General features: G+C 43.6%; 1 protein-coding gene across 2 annotated transcripts; it reads left to right on the forward strand.

Annotated features, from left to right (window-relative positions):
* The first annotated feature begins 2,838 nt into the window (after positions 1 to 2,838).
* Tagap (T-cell activation RhoGTPase activating protein) lies at positions 2,839 to 13,123 on the forward strand. 2 transcript variants are annotated; one of them, XM_013024587.1, is made up of 10 exons: positions 2,839 to 3,018; positions 3,539 to 3,620; positions 3,714 to 3,767; positions 4,253 to 4,319; positions 5,718 to 5,881; positions 6,544 to 6,705; positions 7,209 to 7,318; positions 8,641 to 8,836; positions 9,839 to 9,953; positions 10,594 to 13,123. In XM_013024587.1, the coding sequence occupies exons 2-10, from the start codon at positions 3,594 to 3,596 to the stop codon at positions 11,814 to 11,816; spliced, it is 2,118 nt and encodes a 705-aa protein (XP_012880041.1). In that variant the 5' UTR covers positions 2,839 to 3,018; positions 3,539 to 3,593; the 3' UTR covers positions 11,817 to 13,123. The 2 variants fall into 2 exon arrangements, with proteins under 2 accessions (XP_012880041.1, XP_012880040.1); XM_013024586.1 differs by having other exon boundaries at positions 3,543 to 3,620.
* The last annotated feature ends 4,965 nt before the right edge of the window (positions 13,124 to 18,088 follow it).

The following is an 18,088-nucleotide window of genomic DNA, read 5'->3' on the forward strand; positions in this document are numbered from 1 at the left end:
GGGAAGAGAAGAGAGGGAGGGGAGGCAGGCAGGCAAGCAGGCAAGCAGACAGACAGACAGATAGACACCATGGGGCTTCCTGAATCCCAGGACAGTGAGAACTGAGGCCAAGTCGGCACAGGACTTCTCTAGGCCTCTTGACCATGGTTGACTCCCCAGCTTCCTTTGATCTTTAAATCCTGATTCCCAAAGCCTCCACCTCCTCAGCCTCCACACCATAAGAACATGACACTAGGAACAACAGCAGGTGTCCGATCCTCTCACGACAGAGACTCAGAGCTAGCTGGGCCTCTTCTTCATGACAGAAGGTGAGGCTTTGGTTCCATGGAAGGCTAGAGGTGAGTGACAGGTGTGGTCCTGTCCTCCCATCTACATCTGGAAACCCATGCTGCTGAGCTGAGTCTACGGTTTCACACACATGTCAGGTGAGCCACAAGTCCAGGCGCCCAGATCTAGCATCACACACTTGCAGGTCGCCAGGACAAGGACAGCAGGGCGAGGCCATCCTCTAAACCCATCCAGTGCCACACACACAAGTTCCCCTTGCATCGTGCAGAGGCCTTCTCAATGAAACAGTTCACGTAGGAAGATGTGCACTGTCAGACAGCACACAGCGAGATTTCAGCCTTCTCAGTCCATCACAGTCTTAGGAGGAAAATAATTATAGTCTGGACCTACTATGTGACAAACACAAGGCTGGAAAGGTCAGAGGTGACCACTGGTCCCTGCTTTCTACCGTCAGCATAAAGGATGGAACTGGTACCACTGGGCAGGAAAGGAAGTTTGGTCCGATGTGAATGAGTCTGTTCTTAAAGGAGATTGTGCTTGAGCTGGATTCTGGGGGAAAAAGGATTCTACAAGGCAGGTGTTAAGAGTGACCATTTGTCATGTTGCTACTAAAATGACCATGTTTGTACATGTGCCTATTTCTTACTATGTTTCATGGTAAAATTTTAAACATGGTCTTCTTTATGCTGAAGAAAACCTTATTGCCAGTAGCAACCACATTTCACTTGGAAATTCAAAAGCTTTAAAACTTCTGAGTGCCATGGCACACGCCTATAATCCTAATTATTCAGGAGGCAGAGTTTGAGAGGATGGAGGTTTAGGGCTAAACGTTCACAAGACTTCATCTCAATCAGTACTGTTGGTGCTGTGGTATGTAACTGCCATCCCAGCTAATTGGGAAGCTTAAATAGGAGGATCATGGTCCATGCCAGCCTGTGATGAAAGTGAGCTCCTATCTGAAAAATAATGAAGATTAACAGTGCTGGAGGTATGGCTAATGGTAGAGTCCCTGCCTCGCGAGTAAAAGACCTTAAACTCAAACTCTGTTCTGCCAGAAAAAAAAGCATATATCCAAAGGGAGAAGACACTTTGACACTTGCTATATTCAGCAGAGACCATGCTTTAGAATGCCCAAAGCACAAGCAAGCCAGTAAGAAGGGATCTGTTGGCCCCCATGGCCTCTGCTGCCTCAAAGCAATAGAACTATGAATATGATTCGATTCTGGAATTAAAATTCATCTGATGAATCAAGCTATATAATTTTAAAACTTGACTGAAAGAGTAATAATAGGGCTGGGCACCAGTGGCTCATGCCTGTAATCCTGGCTACTCAGGAGGCTGAGATCTGAGGATTGTGGTTCAAAGCCAGCCCAGGTAGGAAAGTTTGTGAGACTCTTATCTCCAAATAACTACCATAAAACTGGAAGTGGGACTATGGCTCAAGTGGTGCTAGCCTTGAGCTGAAGAACACAGGGACAGTGCCCAAGCCCAGAGTTCAAGCCCCACGAGTGACAAAAAAACAAACAAAAATCCTGGGCCAGAAGTGCTCCTTTACAAAGACCCCCACCCGGCCTCTGGAAGTCCCTCCACTAACCATACTCTTTAGAAAATCTCTCTTCTGGATTTTACTGTAAAACAGTAGATCACTTTTGTTGGTGTGTGTGTGTGTGTGTGTGTGTGTGTGTGTGTGTGTGTGTGTGAATGGAAGTATAAAAGTTGGTATTCATCTGGCTCGTTCACTCAGCAGTATATTGTAAGAATCCTACAGTTAGAGGTTGTTCTATGCTGGGTGAGTATATCTGTGTTTTCTTCCATTCTATCAGAGTCATGTCTCTCTGGCCTCTTATTTCTAGAAAAGACCAGAAATTCTCTCTTGCACAGTAAGGGTCTGCAGATGAAGTCTCACCAGCCCCTTTCCACATTAAATTGGTCTGGCTGAATTGTGTATATGTATGCATGTGTATATGTATTTTTTAATTTGTTTACATGTACTATATATGATAGTGTGTGCATATATACACTATATTCATCATTCTGACTAGGAATTATGGAGAGAGTAGGTAATATGCTAGCCACGAGCTCTTGTGTGTTCTTTTGCTGACCTGGCTTTGGGTGCTGATGCTTCTCAGAGGAGCGTCCGTGCTTTGGGAGCTTGGGGCTCCCTCCTGACGTGTTAAAACACTGGCTGCACACAGATGCCGCTGTTTGATCCTGCAGGATGGAGTAGATGGTGGGTGCTGGAAGAAACAGCAAACCGGATACAAAAGAAAGGAGGGGGTGACCAAAAATTACCACTCGAGAGAAAATAAGGTGATGTTTGTGCACAGAATAAGGCACTTCCCACCTCTGACATTAATCGGAGCCTTTGCCGTGTGCCACTTGTCATCTTTTCCAGGGCAAAGTCATTTACAGAGCCTTTACTTTGAAGTGGAAGAAGGGGGGTGGAGGGTGGAGAACCATAGCTGCCTTAAAAGGAATGAGGAAGTGAGAGCCGTGTAGCTTCTGGCGAGCTCTGTCCCTGTGACAACCCAGGGTGATGTTTCTTCCTGTCCCAGTAACATTCTGAATTTCCACCTGCCCGCCCCAGCGGCTTATAACGCACAGCACGAGACCCGAAGTCCAGTCTCCTGCTCTCTGTGGCTGGGTAAGCAGGAGCAGAGGGTCATGCTGTATCCTGTTTTCCACAATCCAGAGGAGGTAAAAGGACGCTGCCTAAGAGAACTTCTGAGGGTAAGTGCTACCGGGAGATTCACTGTCTAGCAAGGCAGGGGAAAACGGGGACCAGGCGCAACAGAAAACAGGGACCATGGACCAGTGTTGGAAAGACTGCCAACACTGAATACTTCGCTGCACTCTCCGCCCCAGGAATTCTGTCAGTGTTATCTTTGGTGTGTTGATCATTGTAAGCACCATCTGGGAATAAGTTCTGTTTGTTTGGTTGTTTTCTTTTCTTGTTTGGGTTAGGTGAGAAATGCAATTCAGAGTACTTCATCCAAAAAAAAAAGTTAACTTGTTATTGTAATTGCTATTCCGATCATCCCTAGATAGGGATGTAATAATGACTCACAGAGTTCGACTTGGTGAAGAATCTGGCTTGAAGAATTTATAAATAGAAATAAATGTGTTTCTATGCTGTTCTTAAGAAGAGAAGGATTTTTAAATGAAAACTTTCTGAATAGTTTTGAGCCCTGTTCTTGGAAAATCAGCAGTGACTCTCCTGCCTGACACCTACCTGTATGATTTGTTGTAGACAGAATCAAAGCCCTAACGGCGTGGAATTTGTCCCCTGCTCACATCAGCAGCCAATGAAGCTGATAGGCAGCTTTGATGCTGTACGTACACCTCCTACATTGATTGGTTCATGTTCTCCACAGACAGGAGCCAAAAGACATTTACTCAGTGTTTTCTGTTTCTCTCTCTTTTAGTCAAAAACACTAAATGCCAATAACATGGAGACGTTAATTGAATGTCAGTCAGAGGTAAGAAAGTAATTTTAGATGCTTCATTTGCACTGTGAAAAGATAGAAAACTTTGTTCCAATGGAATATTATTTGGCGGGCTAATTGGAGTAGAAAATGAATCTCCTCAGTGTAGCAAATTAAACATATCACTTGAGATCTTCTCAGATGACTGTTAAGATTGTCAGTTCTAAAAGCTAAAGGAAAAAAATCAATGCACTCTGTTCATTGGCTTTTAAGATGAAGATATGTGTTAGTACTTTTTAATTACCTTTAAGTAGCTGTATAAGGGATTTCAGTTCAGCATGTCAGATCTGAGGACACTGTGTCTTGATCAATGTCACCCCTTCTATGTTCTCCCCCATCTCTCTGTTTTCCTAGTCCTAGTCTCTCATTTCTCATTGAATATTATGACTTCATTCTCCTCCCTGCTCCATTCATATTTGGTAGGGAATGGTGGACTGGTTTCTTGTATGACTATTTTAACTGAAATAATTCTATTTTAGGGCGATATCAAAGATCACCCCTTGTTGATGTCATGTGAGAGTGAAGACAGTGTTTGCCAGATAAGTGGTGAGTTCTGAAAACAAACTGTTCTTTCCTGTGAGCGCTACCAAACCACAGTACCTTGCCAATACGAGGAATTTTGTTTTTAAATGTTCTGATCAAGACCATAAAATATTAACCCTTTGCTGGCAGGCACGCTCTGCCTCCAGAGAGCAGCCAGGGCTGTCAGGGCAAAGACCCTCTCTGCAGCCACTCCCACCCCAGCCCAGCGCCGCAGCCTGACAGATAGATCTCCTGGCCGTTTTATGTTTGAGAATGAAAGCATGCATGCATTTGAAAATATTACACAGCGCCCTTTCCATTTTCTTCTTTTCCAGCAGAGGCTGCCTCTAAGCACCCATAAAGCTGTCGAGGCTGGCCTCAAATCCCAAAGAACCAACCTTGGTTCTCAATGTCTTCATAATGCATCTCATAGCATACCTCAGCCTCGGTCTTCTTAAGTATCATTTAGCAAAAGAAGCTTTTATAATTAGGAAAGTGAGGGGTAGAGAGGGAGGGAGGGGAAAAAAAGAAGACTTTTGGGAGAATGTACCCATTGTGCATGTCTAGGTTCAAGCCTTCCTACAACCAGTTCTTGGCGCAGGTTGGTGCAAAAGCAGCAAGCTGGGAAGGCCAAGGTGACTGCAGGCACCCTGGGCCGCGTAGCTCCCTCTAGTGGCTGATTAGTGGCTGTGGAAGGTGAATGCTGAGCCCTGCAAAGGGATCTTGAGCAAGTCACTTCCTCTTTTAAGGTTTTCAAGGAAAGAAATTAAAAGTCTCCATTGTTCAGAAACTTTCCCTGGAGTTATGAGAACCAAGATGTGAACCTGGTTTTTTTTTTTATGACTTACACTGTTAAGTTTTGCTAATTTTCTTTAGCAAGTCACTGGGGAAGGTAAAAACAGGAAAGGTGCGGCCTTTGAGGAACCCTGGTGTCAAGATGTTTAGGGGCCGGTTGCCTGGTAACTATGTGGTTGTTTTAGCCTGGGGTTTTATAGATCAAGAGTCATGCCCTTTGCTTTCAAAGTTTAAAAAAAATCATTCCCCCCTTTATGGCATATGGTAAATGCCATTATGTGGCCAACAATTCCATGTTCTTTTTCTTTTTCTTTTTTTTTTTGGTTGGTCATGGGGCTTGAACTCTGGGCCTGAGTGCTGTCCCTCAGCTCTTCAGCTCAAGGCTAGCGCTCTACAACTTGAGCTACAGTGCCACTTTCGGTTTTCTGGTGGTTTATTGGATATAAGAGTTTCACGAACTTTCCTGCCAAGGCTGGCTTTGAACTGTGATCCTCAGATCTCAGCCTCTTGACTAGCTAGGATGACAGGCGTGAGCCACCGGTGCTGGCTTGTTCTTACCTTGATCTTTGTTTAAAAGCATCCTACCATAATCCAGTTTTTCTCTGTCTCTTGTTTTCTTGGTTATAGAAGTTAAGAAGAGAAAGAAAGTGCTGTCCTGGCCCTTTCTCATAAGAAGGCTCTCGCCTTCGTCAGATTTCTCCGGATCTTTGGAGCCAGAGTTGAAAGTGTCACTGTTTGATCAGCCCTTGCCAATGATCTGTGGTGAGGACACACTCCCAAGGCCCATTCAGGTGGGTGTGTGCGACTCATCTCCCCTCGGGTTTTCTGGGACGCGGAAACTCCTTGGGGAATCAGAATTTGATTTTCACATTGAACTTGTTGGAACTGATCTTTAGAGTTTCCCGCTCTTGGAAGCAATGCTCAGATTCTCCGCTCCCTTACATCCTAAGAATCCACTGGATTCGCTCATGAGCTCAGAGTGATGGCCCCTGGCTTCTTCCTCTGACCTCACAGCTTCAACGCGGCTGAACATGTGTAGCTTCTGCAAAGTCCACAGGCAGGGCTAGGGTGGATTATATATGATCAGGAATCTGAAGTTCCTCTGGAAATAGTTGAAAGGAAGGAGGCCCAAAGCACTTTTAGAACGTGCAAAGTTAGAGCGTTCACAGTATATCTCCTAGAAAAATGACGGGTTGGGGGGGGCGGGAGGAGAGACAGTAGATCCTGTCTGGCAGCCAACACTGGCCTCCACAGTCTTGTTTAAATAGCCTTATAGGATAAAGAAAACTAGCTTTTATGGAGAGGGGATTGTATGACAGTGAGGTCAGGACTGTTCTGGTGCATTATTTAATTCTCTTGCTCTGACCCACACCTAGATGTTTGAGTCAGAGGTGGCACAGCGTGTGTCCCCAAGCCCTGGGTAACCATTCTGTTCCTGGTTCTGTTCCCACAGGACATTCTCACAATTCTCTGTCTAAAAGGCCCTTCAACTGAAGGAATATTCAGGAAAGCTGCGAGTGAGAAAGCCCGCAAGGAGCTGAAAGAGGAGCTCAACGGTGGCAGTGCTGTGGACCTGGAAGTGCTCCCAGTGCACCTCCTGGCGGTGGTCTTCAAGGTGAGCTCGCTGCACTGCGTCTGTATAGACACCTCCTTCCCAGGAAACAAGACAGAGGCTCTGCTCCTCACTAGGCAGTCAGCAGACCTGTAGTTTAGGTGCTTGTTTTTTTTTTAATTTTAGTTAAATCTTTTAATTATTTATAATGAACACATCAGGTCTAATGATCCCAGATTTCAACTGGAAGGGGTGCATTAAGTTCTCCAAACTCTTGATGAGAAAGACAACTTGTTCACAGCCAAATCCATAGACTTCTACATCTGGTACCCTAAATTCACATCTCTGGGGAAGGTGCCTCTTACTATGCTTAATGCTAGAAGTTGCTGAGACGCAGTGTGAGTTTGAGAGGTTGCCTGGAATGGAGCAGGGACAGGAATGGTCTATGGCAGGGCAAACGTGAGTGGCCTGTGCAGCTGGGACAAAAGCAACAAAAGGAGGAACACCTGCACAAGCACCACACACGACATGGGGCAAACAGGCCAACCCTCTCGTTTGTCCTCCAGGACTTCCTCCGGGGTATCCCCGGGAAGCTGCTCTCTTGCGACCTGTTTGAAGACTGGATGGGAGCCCTGGAGCAGCAGGAGGAGGAAGACAGAATTGAGGCCCTAAAGCAGTAAGTTGACAGAGGCAGTCCAGGAGGCCAGGCCTCCGTGAAGCTGCAGAAGTGCTTTGTGACTCACGTTTCAGGGAAATCGAGTGGAACTGCTCATTCACTCCCACAATACACACCAATAAGTGTCCTATACGCTTTAAGAAAGTAGTTTAAACAAACAAATGAGAGTACTTTTCAAAATGCAGAAAATGATCTTTAGTACTCATAAATCTCTAGAAGTTGGATAGTCTCTCCGTGTGTGACAGTTCAATGCAGAGCATCTGCAGAGCACGGCTACGTGGGTTGTCCTGACTCCACCTTGATGGTGTCTGCACATGGTAGCAGTTTCCTGTAAAAATGTCATCTGGTGCAATTTGGGGGGGATTGTTTCGTTCATAAAAGCGCATAGCATGTTCAATATTCTTACAATTAACCAAAATGAGAACTTTATAACAACAAATATATAGGTAACTGTAACTGCCTATGTTGATAGAAATGTAACCTCTTCATGACTAGAGAGTTCTAAATGCCTAATTTTCTTTGGAGAGTACTGGGGGCTGAACCTAAGACTTCTAACATGCTAGGCAAGCATTCTACCACTCCAGCCACAAACACCCCCAGTGAACCCTTAAAAGCCTAATTTTATAATGTCAGCACCTCTGCACATCCCAAGAAAATTTATCTATATGTTATAATCCTCCCTCATTGCTAAATATTTTCTATAATGTATCAAAGTAAAGACATCAGACTGTCCCAAAACAAACAGAAGCCCAAATTATTACAACACATTTCTAGCCAGGCATAAAATATTTTATAATAATTATTCATCTGAGGAATAAAAAGGATCTATTTATTGGAGCCTCACTTCACTGGTTTTTTTTAAGTGAGACCTTTTAAAAAGATCTAATTTATTGTTGTTAGTCATAATAATGCCTTGACTGGCTTGTTCTCTATAGAGATATTCTCAGTTCAGGGAAAAGCAAGAAATTCAATCTTGAGATGTTAAACACAAAGAATTACTGCATAGCTAATGGATTGGTAGACCAAATGGCTTGGGAAATGTCAAGGCAAATGACTGTGCTGGGTGCAGATGTCACACTCTGTGATCTGATACGTAATGGGGGCTGTGGTACGAGGCGCATCCGAAAGACCTGGTGCTCAGCCAGCCTTGCTCAGCGTCAGCCGCAGCTGGAAGCAGTCTGAATGAAGACTTAACCGCATCACTTAGGAAAAACAGTGCCTTCCTCATGTTAAAGAAGTCTGATCTTTGAAGAAACTCTTAACAGGAAAGCTAGATGGTCTCTGAGCCCCCTGGAAAACTGACATCCCTAACTTTATTCTAGGGTTGCAGATCGGCTCCCCTGGCCCAACCTTCTTCTGCTCAAGCACCTGCTCTGTGTGCTGCATCTGATCAGCAAGAACGCCGAGGTCAACAGGATGGACTCCAGCAACCTGGCCATCTGCATTGGCCCCAACATGCTCACACTAGAGAATGACCAACACTTGTCTTTCCAGGCCCAGAAAGCCCTGAACAATAAGGTTTGTTCTGCCTCTACCTAAAAAGCTTTCCCTGTATGATCTCCCTCTGTTCACAAAAGCCAACCAACAAAATGCTTCTGATTCTCCAAGTGACTCAGGGGTCACAGCAGACATCAGCAATGCAGAATGCATCCACAGGGCTCCACTGTCTCAGGCACACACGTTTATGAGACCGAATGTCTGTGTCCTCTGACACCTTAGCCTTTGGAAGACAAGTGTAATGGTCAATGCCCCACTATCCCCTTAGAAAAATTCTATTTCAGCCTTCTGAACTTCACACCCTGTCCATCATTGTTTGGGGAAGGACCTGCTTAAATAAAAAAAAAGTTCAAGCCAGGCACTGGTGGCTCACGCCTGTAATCCTAGCTACTCAAGAGGCTGAGATATGAGGAATGCGGTTCAAAGCCAGCCTGGGCAGGAAAGTCCATGAGATTCTTATCTCCAATAAACCACCAGAAAACCGGAAGTGGTGCTGTGGCTCAATGGGTAGAATGCTCACCTTGAGCTGAAGAGTTCAAGGACAGCACCCAGATTCAGAGTTCAAGCCCCACAACCACAATAAATAAATAAATAAGTAAAGTTCAGTTACTTTAAAGGATTCTTTTTAATTCTTCAGTTAAAAATGTATGTTTCCAAAAGGCTGGGGCTGGGAAGGTGGCTCAGTGGTAGAGCCACCACATAAGCAAAAAGAAAAAAGCCGGAAGTGGTACTGTGGCTCAAGTGGTAGAGCGCTAGCCTTGAGCTGAAGAGCTGAGGGATAGCACCCAGGCCCAGAGTTCAAGTCCCACAACCGGACCCCACCCCAAAAAAGTATTACTGTTACTAAGTCTCATTAAACTATTTTCAGACACATAAAAATCTCTAATTCTCATTTTGACATTTCCCCCCATTAGTTAGCCTCCATGTCTTCATGCTTTATCCCCTCTGTAAAACAACAAAAACAATCCTTAAGCTGACAACCGTTCTCCCCGGCCCCCCCCCCCCGCCCTCTCACACACACAGGTTAAGACACTGGTGGAATTCCTCATTGACAACTGCTTTGAAATATTTGGGGAGAACATTCCGGCTCATTCTCGCATCACTTCTGACGACTCCCTGGACCACACCGACAGTTCAGGTACAGAACACGCTGTCTTATCATTGTGGCTCATGCCAATCCCTCGTGCCTGCTAGTGATGTCAGATATCCCTCACAAACCACAGGTTAGACTAGAACCTGAAAGAAGTCATTTAGCAGTCATCAAACACGCAGGAAGTCATTGCTCTTGGATTTCCCCTCCACAGCCTCTCTTACTACAAAGGAGCTTTCAGCATCTATCTGCAACTTTGCCCTTTCTATTCTAAATCACAAATAACTACCACATAGCCATCAGCTAGGAAGTTGGGTAAGAAACCTTTATCTCTACATAATGGAATATGAACCCAATAAAAATGGAAATTGTTTTAATAAAGGAGTATCCAAGTGATCAGTTTTAAAACTTAAATATTCAATCAATGCTGGATCATGTGTTCTTTCCCTCCTCCCACCTCCTCCTTCTTCATTTCTTCTTTCTCCCCTTCTTCCCTTCCCTACTTCGTCACTCATTCATTTCCTTTTCTTCTCCTAACCTCAAAATAAAATATGAAAGAAGTAGAATTTTGATGTAGTAGATTTGTTTTTATGTCAAGTCCTGTAGCACTTTGAATAACTGCTATAAGTAACTGGTATGAAGAGGTGGCCTGGACCCCAAACCTCAACTCTGCCTTTAATCTCCCCAGATGTGTCAATGCTGCAGAATGACTCTGCCTACGACAGCAATGACCCTGATGCGGAGACCAGCAGTACCACCAGCCCTCCCAGCCGGCCAACCCCAGGGCTCACCACCAGCATTGCTGGCTTGGACAGCGGGGTCCCACAGGACACCTGTGACTTAAGCCCAGAGCCCATTGTTAGTACAGTAGCCAGGCTGAGAAGGGCCGTCAGCCAGACAGACAGGAGGTTCTCAGATCCCAGCATGCCACCCTCACAGGAGTGCCTGGAGAGCCGGATGACAAGCCAGAAACTAACTAAAAGCAAAGATGACTTTACCATGCCCGGGGCCAGCTCTCATTTCGAAAGCGAGAAAACAGAAGATCCATTTCCAGTGGAAAGCAAACCCAAGAGACCAGCAAACCTGAAGCTCAACAACTTGAGCCCGGGTTTGGCAGGTCCACAGGGACTGGCACCCAAAGCCTTCTCCAGCAGCTCCCTGGATGGGTCTTCTGACAGTTCACCTGTACCTTCTCCTTCCTGCCCCAAAAGAAATTTCTTCACCAGACATCAGTCTTTCACTATGAAGACTGAAAAAGGCAAGCCCAACAGAGAAATTAAAAAGCACTCCTTGTCATTCTCCTTGGCCTCCCACAAAAAAGTCCTGCTCAAAACCCCCAGCTTTGAGTCTGGGAAACCCAAAGACATAACCAGAGACCAAGTCAAGAAAGGCTGGCGGAAAGAAAGCCAGCTTGCTGGCCGAATCGTCCAGGAAAAGCAGTCTGACATCCACAGCCAAGCAGCTGTCAGCCTCAGCTCACCTTCCTGGGCCCTCTCCGTGGACGATGTGTTCCAGCTAGCTGACAGGGGGAGTCCAGGAAGCCCGCCATCTTACCAAGAGGCCATTCAGCTCCAGGCATCTGGATTCATGGCCTATGGAAGCCAGACAGTTGGAAGTATGAGAGCCAGAATGCTCAGCCAGGACTCCAAGCTGCCACCTCTTCCCCATGGGCAAAGCATCTTCAGTGAAGGGAAACATGGTGATCACATACCATCTCCCATGACTGAGCATTTGAAACAGAGCCAGACTGTCAGTGTCTCTGTAGAAACTCAAGCTGGACCTGAATTCCACCGACTGAGAACCAGATCAGAGTCTATGCAGAAAGATAAGCAGGACTCCCTTGGGCGACGATGTAGCCAGCCGATCTTCGATGCTGACCAACTCCAATATGCCAGAGAATCCTACATTTAGGACAGGAGGCCTTGTACCAACTTATGGAATGTGTACATATAGGACCACATAAAGAACTGCGTGTAGACTGTGTTCTCTAAAAAGTCATGAATAAGCTCCTGTAGATGGTCTAGTGGAATCCTCCTGTGCAAGGATAGCTCCGCAGGGTGCTAGTGTGTGTGTACCTGATCTGTGCAATATCTAACGAATGTATATATGAGAGAGCAGGTCTGCATGAATCCTTGCTCATGTGTATGTATGTACATTCAGTAACTCATTATTCTTTTTCCCTTAGGGAAAAGTGCTTCTAAAATCACCTTTGTCTTTTCATTAATGCTGCCTCAAATGCCATGCAAGTTTTCATATTTTCCACAAACTATATTGAGGGAACAATATCTAAATCTCTGATAACAGTTTACTCTAAGAAGCAAGCTTGTAATAACTAGTCATCACAGTAGAAGAAAGAAAGAGACCACAAGCCATAGAGTTTGGTATCTGGAGTTGTTCAAGGCAATTGGGAAATAATAATGATAATTATTTTTAATACTTAAATATCTCCTTTCAATCATTAAATGAGTGGAGGGGAGGAAATGTATTACATTTAAAGCACGGTGTTTCTTTGCAGTCCAGGAAGCAACAGTGTGGAGGTCAGAGGTTTTATGTGCATTGGGGGTTCTATGTAAAGCTTCAATGTAATTTCACTACAATAAATTGCCTTCCTTCCTTATGTGAAAGTTAAAACAAATCACTATTTATTGATATATTGCCTCCTCCCCCTCAGTTAATAGAAATCCACCACGAAAATTATTTGTATGTTGGCTCATTTAACAAACATTTATGGAATATATATATATATATATATATGTACATATATATATCCATTGTTTCAAGCCAACTGGCAAGCCTGAGTATTTTGTGTCTAGGAAACATAATCCCTGTCCCCCAGGAGTTTGAAAAAGAAAAAAAAGGCACCTTAAGCCATTTTTCAACAAGCATTTGAGTGCCAAAAGTTTTTACTATGTAAATACAGGATAATAAAACATAGGTCACATTTCCCATTTCTAGAGAACTAAGCTTTTCGCTGCTTTTTCATATCTCATTATTATGATGCTACATTTGCCTAATTATTAGCAATCACATTGATAAAATGTTTGAAATATACTAGAACTTTATTGCTAGTGATTCAGCTATTTATTAAAAATACTAGAATATAATTCCCTTAACCAATTTGTATAAAAGATTGTGTATGCTTTTGGTCTGTTGCTGAAATATTTGTGTTTGTGAAATGTTTGTGTTGACTAGCTACCAAATGAAGACATGATTCACTACCAGATGAGATTAATAATCTTGTTAACTGTGTTGTAAACTGGATTGCTCACAGTGCATGACCAGACTTACTGTTTTAATATTTTCTAGGAAGCACCAATAATTCAGAAATTTCAAGGGGCAGGCCCTCCCCTTCTGACTTAATTAATTTATTAATTAATTAAAAGCAATATGTCCAAGACTTGTACACACTAACAGTAAGAGGTGCAATTTTAGCATCTACCATGTGCCCACCACTTGGCTAAACATTTCAGTATCAAGGAAAAAAAGAAAACTCTCACCATCAGATTCTTAATGATTTATTTTGAGACAGTGTCTTTATGTGGCCCAGGCTAGCAATAAATTCACAGTCCCCTAGCCTCTGCCTCCTAAATGCTGGGACTTTGGATGTGTAGCATCAAGGCCAGCTTTTATAGATTTCTTAATGAGAAATAGAGAAGTTTCACCAGCCTAACACTAATTGTGCACATTAGGAAGTTTCAAATGTATTCCCACTTTACCACCGACATGACCTCCATGTGATATTACTCAGTTCATAAAAACTCTTCTCAAATTTCCTTATTTTTGAAAAGCAGGAGCAAAACTGGAAATCTACTAGTACAGTTGACTGCTAACATTTTTGGCTCCTAGTAGTCACACAAATGTCCTTATTGTTGCTGTGTTTGAATAGTTGAGAAGGTACAGTGAGTGTTCCAAATACTGCATGATCTGGAAACTCGCTCCTAGCCATGCGGGCCCCAGCCTTTCCCCCACTAGTCCCAAGGGTTGTGAATGGAGAGGGTTGCTGTAAAAAATGCCATGAACTACAAGGTCTGTCTCACAGTTCTGAGATCCAGGTGTCGAGGGTTGGATGCAGTGAAGGAGCGTCCACTCCAGGCCCCCACTTTGGCACGGAGGACAGTCACCGTGTGTGTTCACACAGGCCTCTTCCTCTGTGTATGTCTCCATGTTTCCCCTTCCTATCAGTATACCAGTCACTAGACTGGGGCCTAGACCTCTTTAAGACACCAGCTTCAAAGACAATCACATCCTAAGGTACTAGAGTTAGGATGTGAATGTATGAATTTTTTAGGTAGGGAAAATAATTTATCCTATAACACCAAATGCTATAAAACAGCACTGAATTACACCTCTTATACTACCATGTTTTCCTATTTCATCATGAGGGATGCAGCTTCCAGTGAGATTTGGATGATAGTATCATAATGTGTGTGTGTGTGTGTGTGTGTGTGTGTGTGTGTGTGTGTGTGTATGAGTCACCCTCAGACTTGGCCACCTTCGCCCATCCTTTGGCCAAAACTAAAAACCAGAAAGCTTGCTCTCCAGCTTGTCCAGATTTTAGCCTGTTGTTTGTGGAAGGTTGGTCTATAGGCAGCGTATCAGCTATGCACAGGATGTTCGTCTCCTAGTTAAGAACCCTCAGCCATGGGTTAGTTTTCTGGCCCCCTGATAGGTTTATTAAAGTGATAAAATAATCATATCTAGGAAAATCGGCATATAAAATATACTATCAAGTACAAGGATATATTTACACATATGTAGAATGTTCTCAAAATGCAATATGGCCCAAGGGACAGTAAGAAAAATATACTGAAGTTCCAAGGAACCAGCACCATTTGAAATAAGGACCTCCACTGTCATGTGACAGGGAAGCCATCTGATCCACAGATGACGACAGTTATTGTAATCCATGGATTTGAGGCAAAAATTATAGGGTTTTCATGGCACTGGAAATGCAAAAGGTATAGTATGACATTTGAATAGCACATATACGGTTCCTAAGAATAAAACTGGTATGTGTATGTGTGCTGGTACTGGGACATGAACTCTGGGCCTTGTGTTCTTGCTTGGCTTTTTTTTTTTTTACTTAAAGCAGGGCACTCTACCACTTGGGCCATATCTCCACTTGTGGCTTTTTACTGGTTAATTGGAGATAAGAGCTTCACAGACCTTTTTACCCAGGCTGGCTTTGAACCACAATCCTCAGATCTCAGCTTCCTGAGTATCTAGGATTTCAGACATGAACCACCAGTTATAAAAAATAATTTTATATGACAATATTCTGGCACATAGATCCTTTGAAAATAACCATACTCATAGATGTTAGAGCACACTGAAATGGATACAATTTAAATGCAATACAATCTTAATTTGGGGGATTTTTAATTATCAAGAATGTTTGATAACTCCTTGAAAGATATGGATTGTCTGCCTATTCAACAAACAGCATAAGTCAAGTCTATGAAATCGGCCCCAAAGAAGATTTTCCCCTTTCAAGTTATTGGCCCGCTGTTGCTAAATCTAGCCATTCTTGGCTAAGAATTTCCACAGATGTTCATTTGCATCCATTTTAAACAAGTTCTTCAAGTTTCAAGTCAGATTTGTGAACAGGTGTCTCTATCTATCCCCATAGAAAAGATAGTAGTTTTCTAAAATTTCTCATTACTAGAGATTGAAGAGTTAGAAAGCCGGCAGAATTTAAACTAGAGTCCAGTGGTCCAAGCTTGTGGTTCCCAGTGCTCAGGCTTGGAAAACGTGTTCATTTGTAACACCCTCATCTCCACTGTCTTTCCTATGGGGCTTAGAGTTCAGGACAAAGATTGGAGGCCTCACCTTCTGAACTCCCAACTTCACCATGCTTCCCAAATTCTCTAGTTCGATCCTTGGGCCTGACTTTTCAGGCTTTCCACTTGAGGATACCGTTTTGTTCCTTAAAGTCCCTCCCACCACCACTGCCAGTCCTCCCTCTGCACCTCTGCAAAGGCTCGCCCTGAGCAGGGGGGGAGGGGGGAGGGGCTGGTGAAGCAGCTGTCTCCACACTACAGCTTCACACACGAGCAAAGCCACTGCACACCTGTGCCTTTGCTCAGGCACACCTGTGCCTTTGCTCAGTCTAGTTCTCTGCCTGGAATGTCAGCACCTCCATAGTTCCCTCCCCCTTCTCCACCACATGATACCTCATCTCAAAATCCCCTGGTGCTCTCTCTGGCCCCCTCCCCTCTCTTCCTCTTTCAAACCCCGCAGGTAATGTCCTCAGTGCTTTCCTGTTTCTCTCCCATCAGCAGGCTAGAACTCCCTTGTGCATATCCTTCTTCCTTGAATTCCCAGTACAAAAACATTCCTGGCACAGATAAATGTTCACTATGTACTTATTGAGTTACCGAAAGCACAAGCAAATAAATAAACATATGCTCTTTAATTCAATTAAGAAAAGCATGACAGTGGTTCTCTACACATAATTCTACTTACATCACAGCTTCATATAAAACTCTCTGAACTAAGCCAGGCGTCACGAGCTGACGCCTGTGATCCTAGCTACTCGGAGGCAGAGCTCTGGAGGATCACAGTTCAAGGCAAACATAGGCAGAGAAATTCTCTAGATTCTATCTGAAAATAACCCGCATGAGAGTGGGTCTGGAGGCATGGCTGAAGTGGTACAGTAACAGCCCACCAAACATGAGTCACTGCACTGAAAATGCCTGAACTAACATTTGTCTCCAACAGATTCATTTGTCTGCTTTCTACGACTTCCTTCAAACTTCACTGAAGCCTTCAGGATTTAACCTTTTTCCTGGGATCCTTCTTTTTTGCCATATTCTATATTCTACACTCCTTTGAAGCAGGTTTTAGGCCTTATCTTTTGTACTAAGCATTTCCTTCCTGACTTCTGTGTGTCAGGCACCAGGACCAGATGAAGAGACATCTTTTTTTTTTTTTTTTGGTCAGACTTTTAGTTCACCGCTCATTCAGCTGGTCCTCACAACTTCCCGAGATGAACACTCCTTTCTGCTTTGGTAGATGAGATTAAGTAACTTACCAAGCTAAGGAAAGAATGTGGGCCAAGGACCACCGTACTCTAGAGAAGCAGGGGGCATGGCCAACTTTGAGGCTGGTTTCTGGTGTATGCTCTTTCTGTTAATACAGTTGTTCATTTCTCAGGCTGCCTGAAATATTTTTTTGAACCACAAAATAGGTCCATCAAAACGAATAAAGCTTCAGCTTGATTAGAAATAAAGGCAAACCTACCGCCTTCAGATAAAATCTTTTATATCCAAGGTACTTTTTTTAGCCATGTCCTCTGTGTTTTCAAACTGTGAAACACCAAAGCATGAGAAAGCAAAAGGTGGAGGTGGGGGGTTCTACCAAAGAATGAAATCATAGAGGCGCAGGCTTCATCATAACCTGCCAAACTCACTTCAAAGAAAATACATTTGGGTCTCAGGTGCTTTGACAAAAACAACTCTCATTTTCAAGAATAGAAAGGGCTATGGGTTTTTTCTATCTTCTTACAAGAAATTTCCACCCATTGGATTTAAATTTTACTTTTTATTCAAAAACACAGTGTTTTTGTGTTGAAAACTTCCTAGGAAAATGAGAGCCATTTGCTCATATTCTGAATCATGGTTTTGCTCTGACTGGTTGAATAACTTACATCGTCCAAGGCTTACTAGATAGAGTCACCGAAATCTTCTAGATCAAAAGGAAACCATCAGTAGATACTGGCTCTGATTCTGAGTTCTTCTGTAGGAAGTAGAAAAACAGCCTGAAGTTCTGAGTATTAGCATCAGATTCAAATCACCACTGAGCAGAAAGAGGGTTGATCTGAGAACAAGATTCCTTGGGTCAGATCAAGGTTTTAAGTCTCTAATGTTTCTTAATTCTATAATTCTATGTCTCTCTATGAGGAAAAAAAGCAAAGAATGCTGACAAATACAAATTTAATAATGTATACAAGCATTTATCTATAATGAGAAACAAACATATGAACTATTAAACTTTGTAAAACTGAAAAATACGGCAAATAAAACCCACCCCACTCCTAAATCACATCTTTTTTTGGGGGGTGAGGGGGAGATCCAGTCATGGAGTTTAAACTCTGGCCCTGGGCGCTGTCCCTCAGCTCTTCAGCTCAAGGCTAGTGCTCTACCACTTGAGCCACAGCGCCACTTCCAGCTTTTTTCTTTTTG

This window comes from Dipodomys ordii, unplaced genomic scaffold (assembly GCF_000151885.1).
Source record: "Dipodomys ordii isolate 6190 unplaced genomic scaffold, Dord_2.0 Scaffold77, whole genome shotgun sequence".
NCBI lineage: Eukaryota > Metazoa > Chordata > Mammalia > Rodentia > Heteromyidae > Dipodomys > Dipodomys ordii.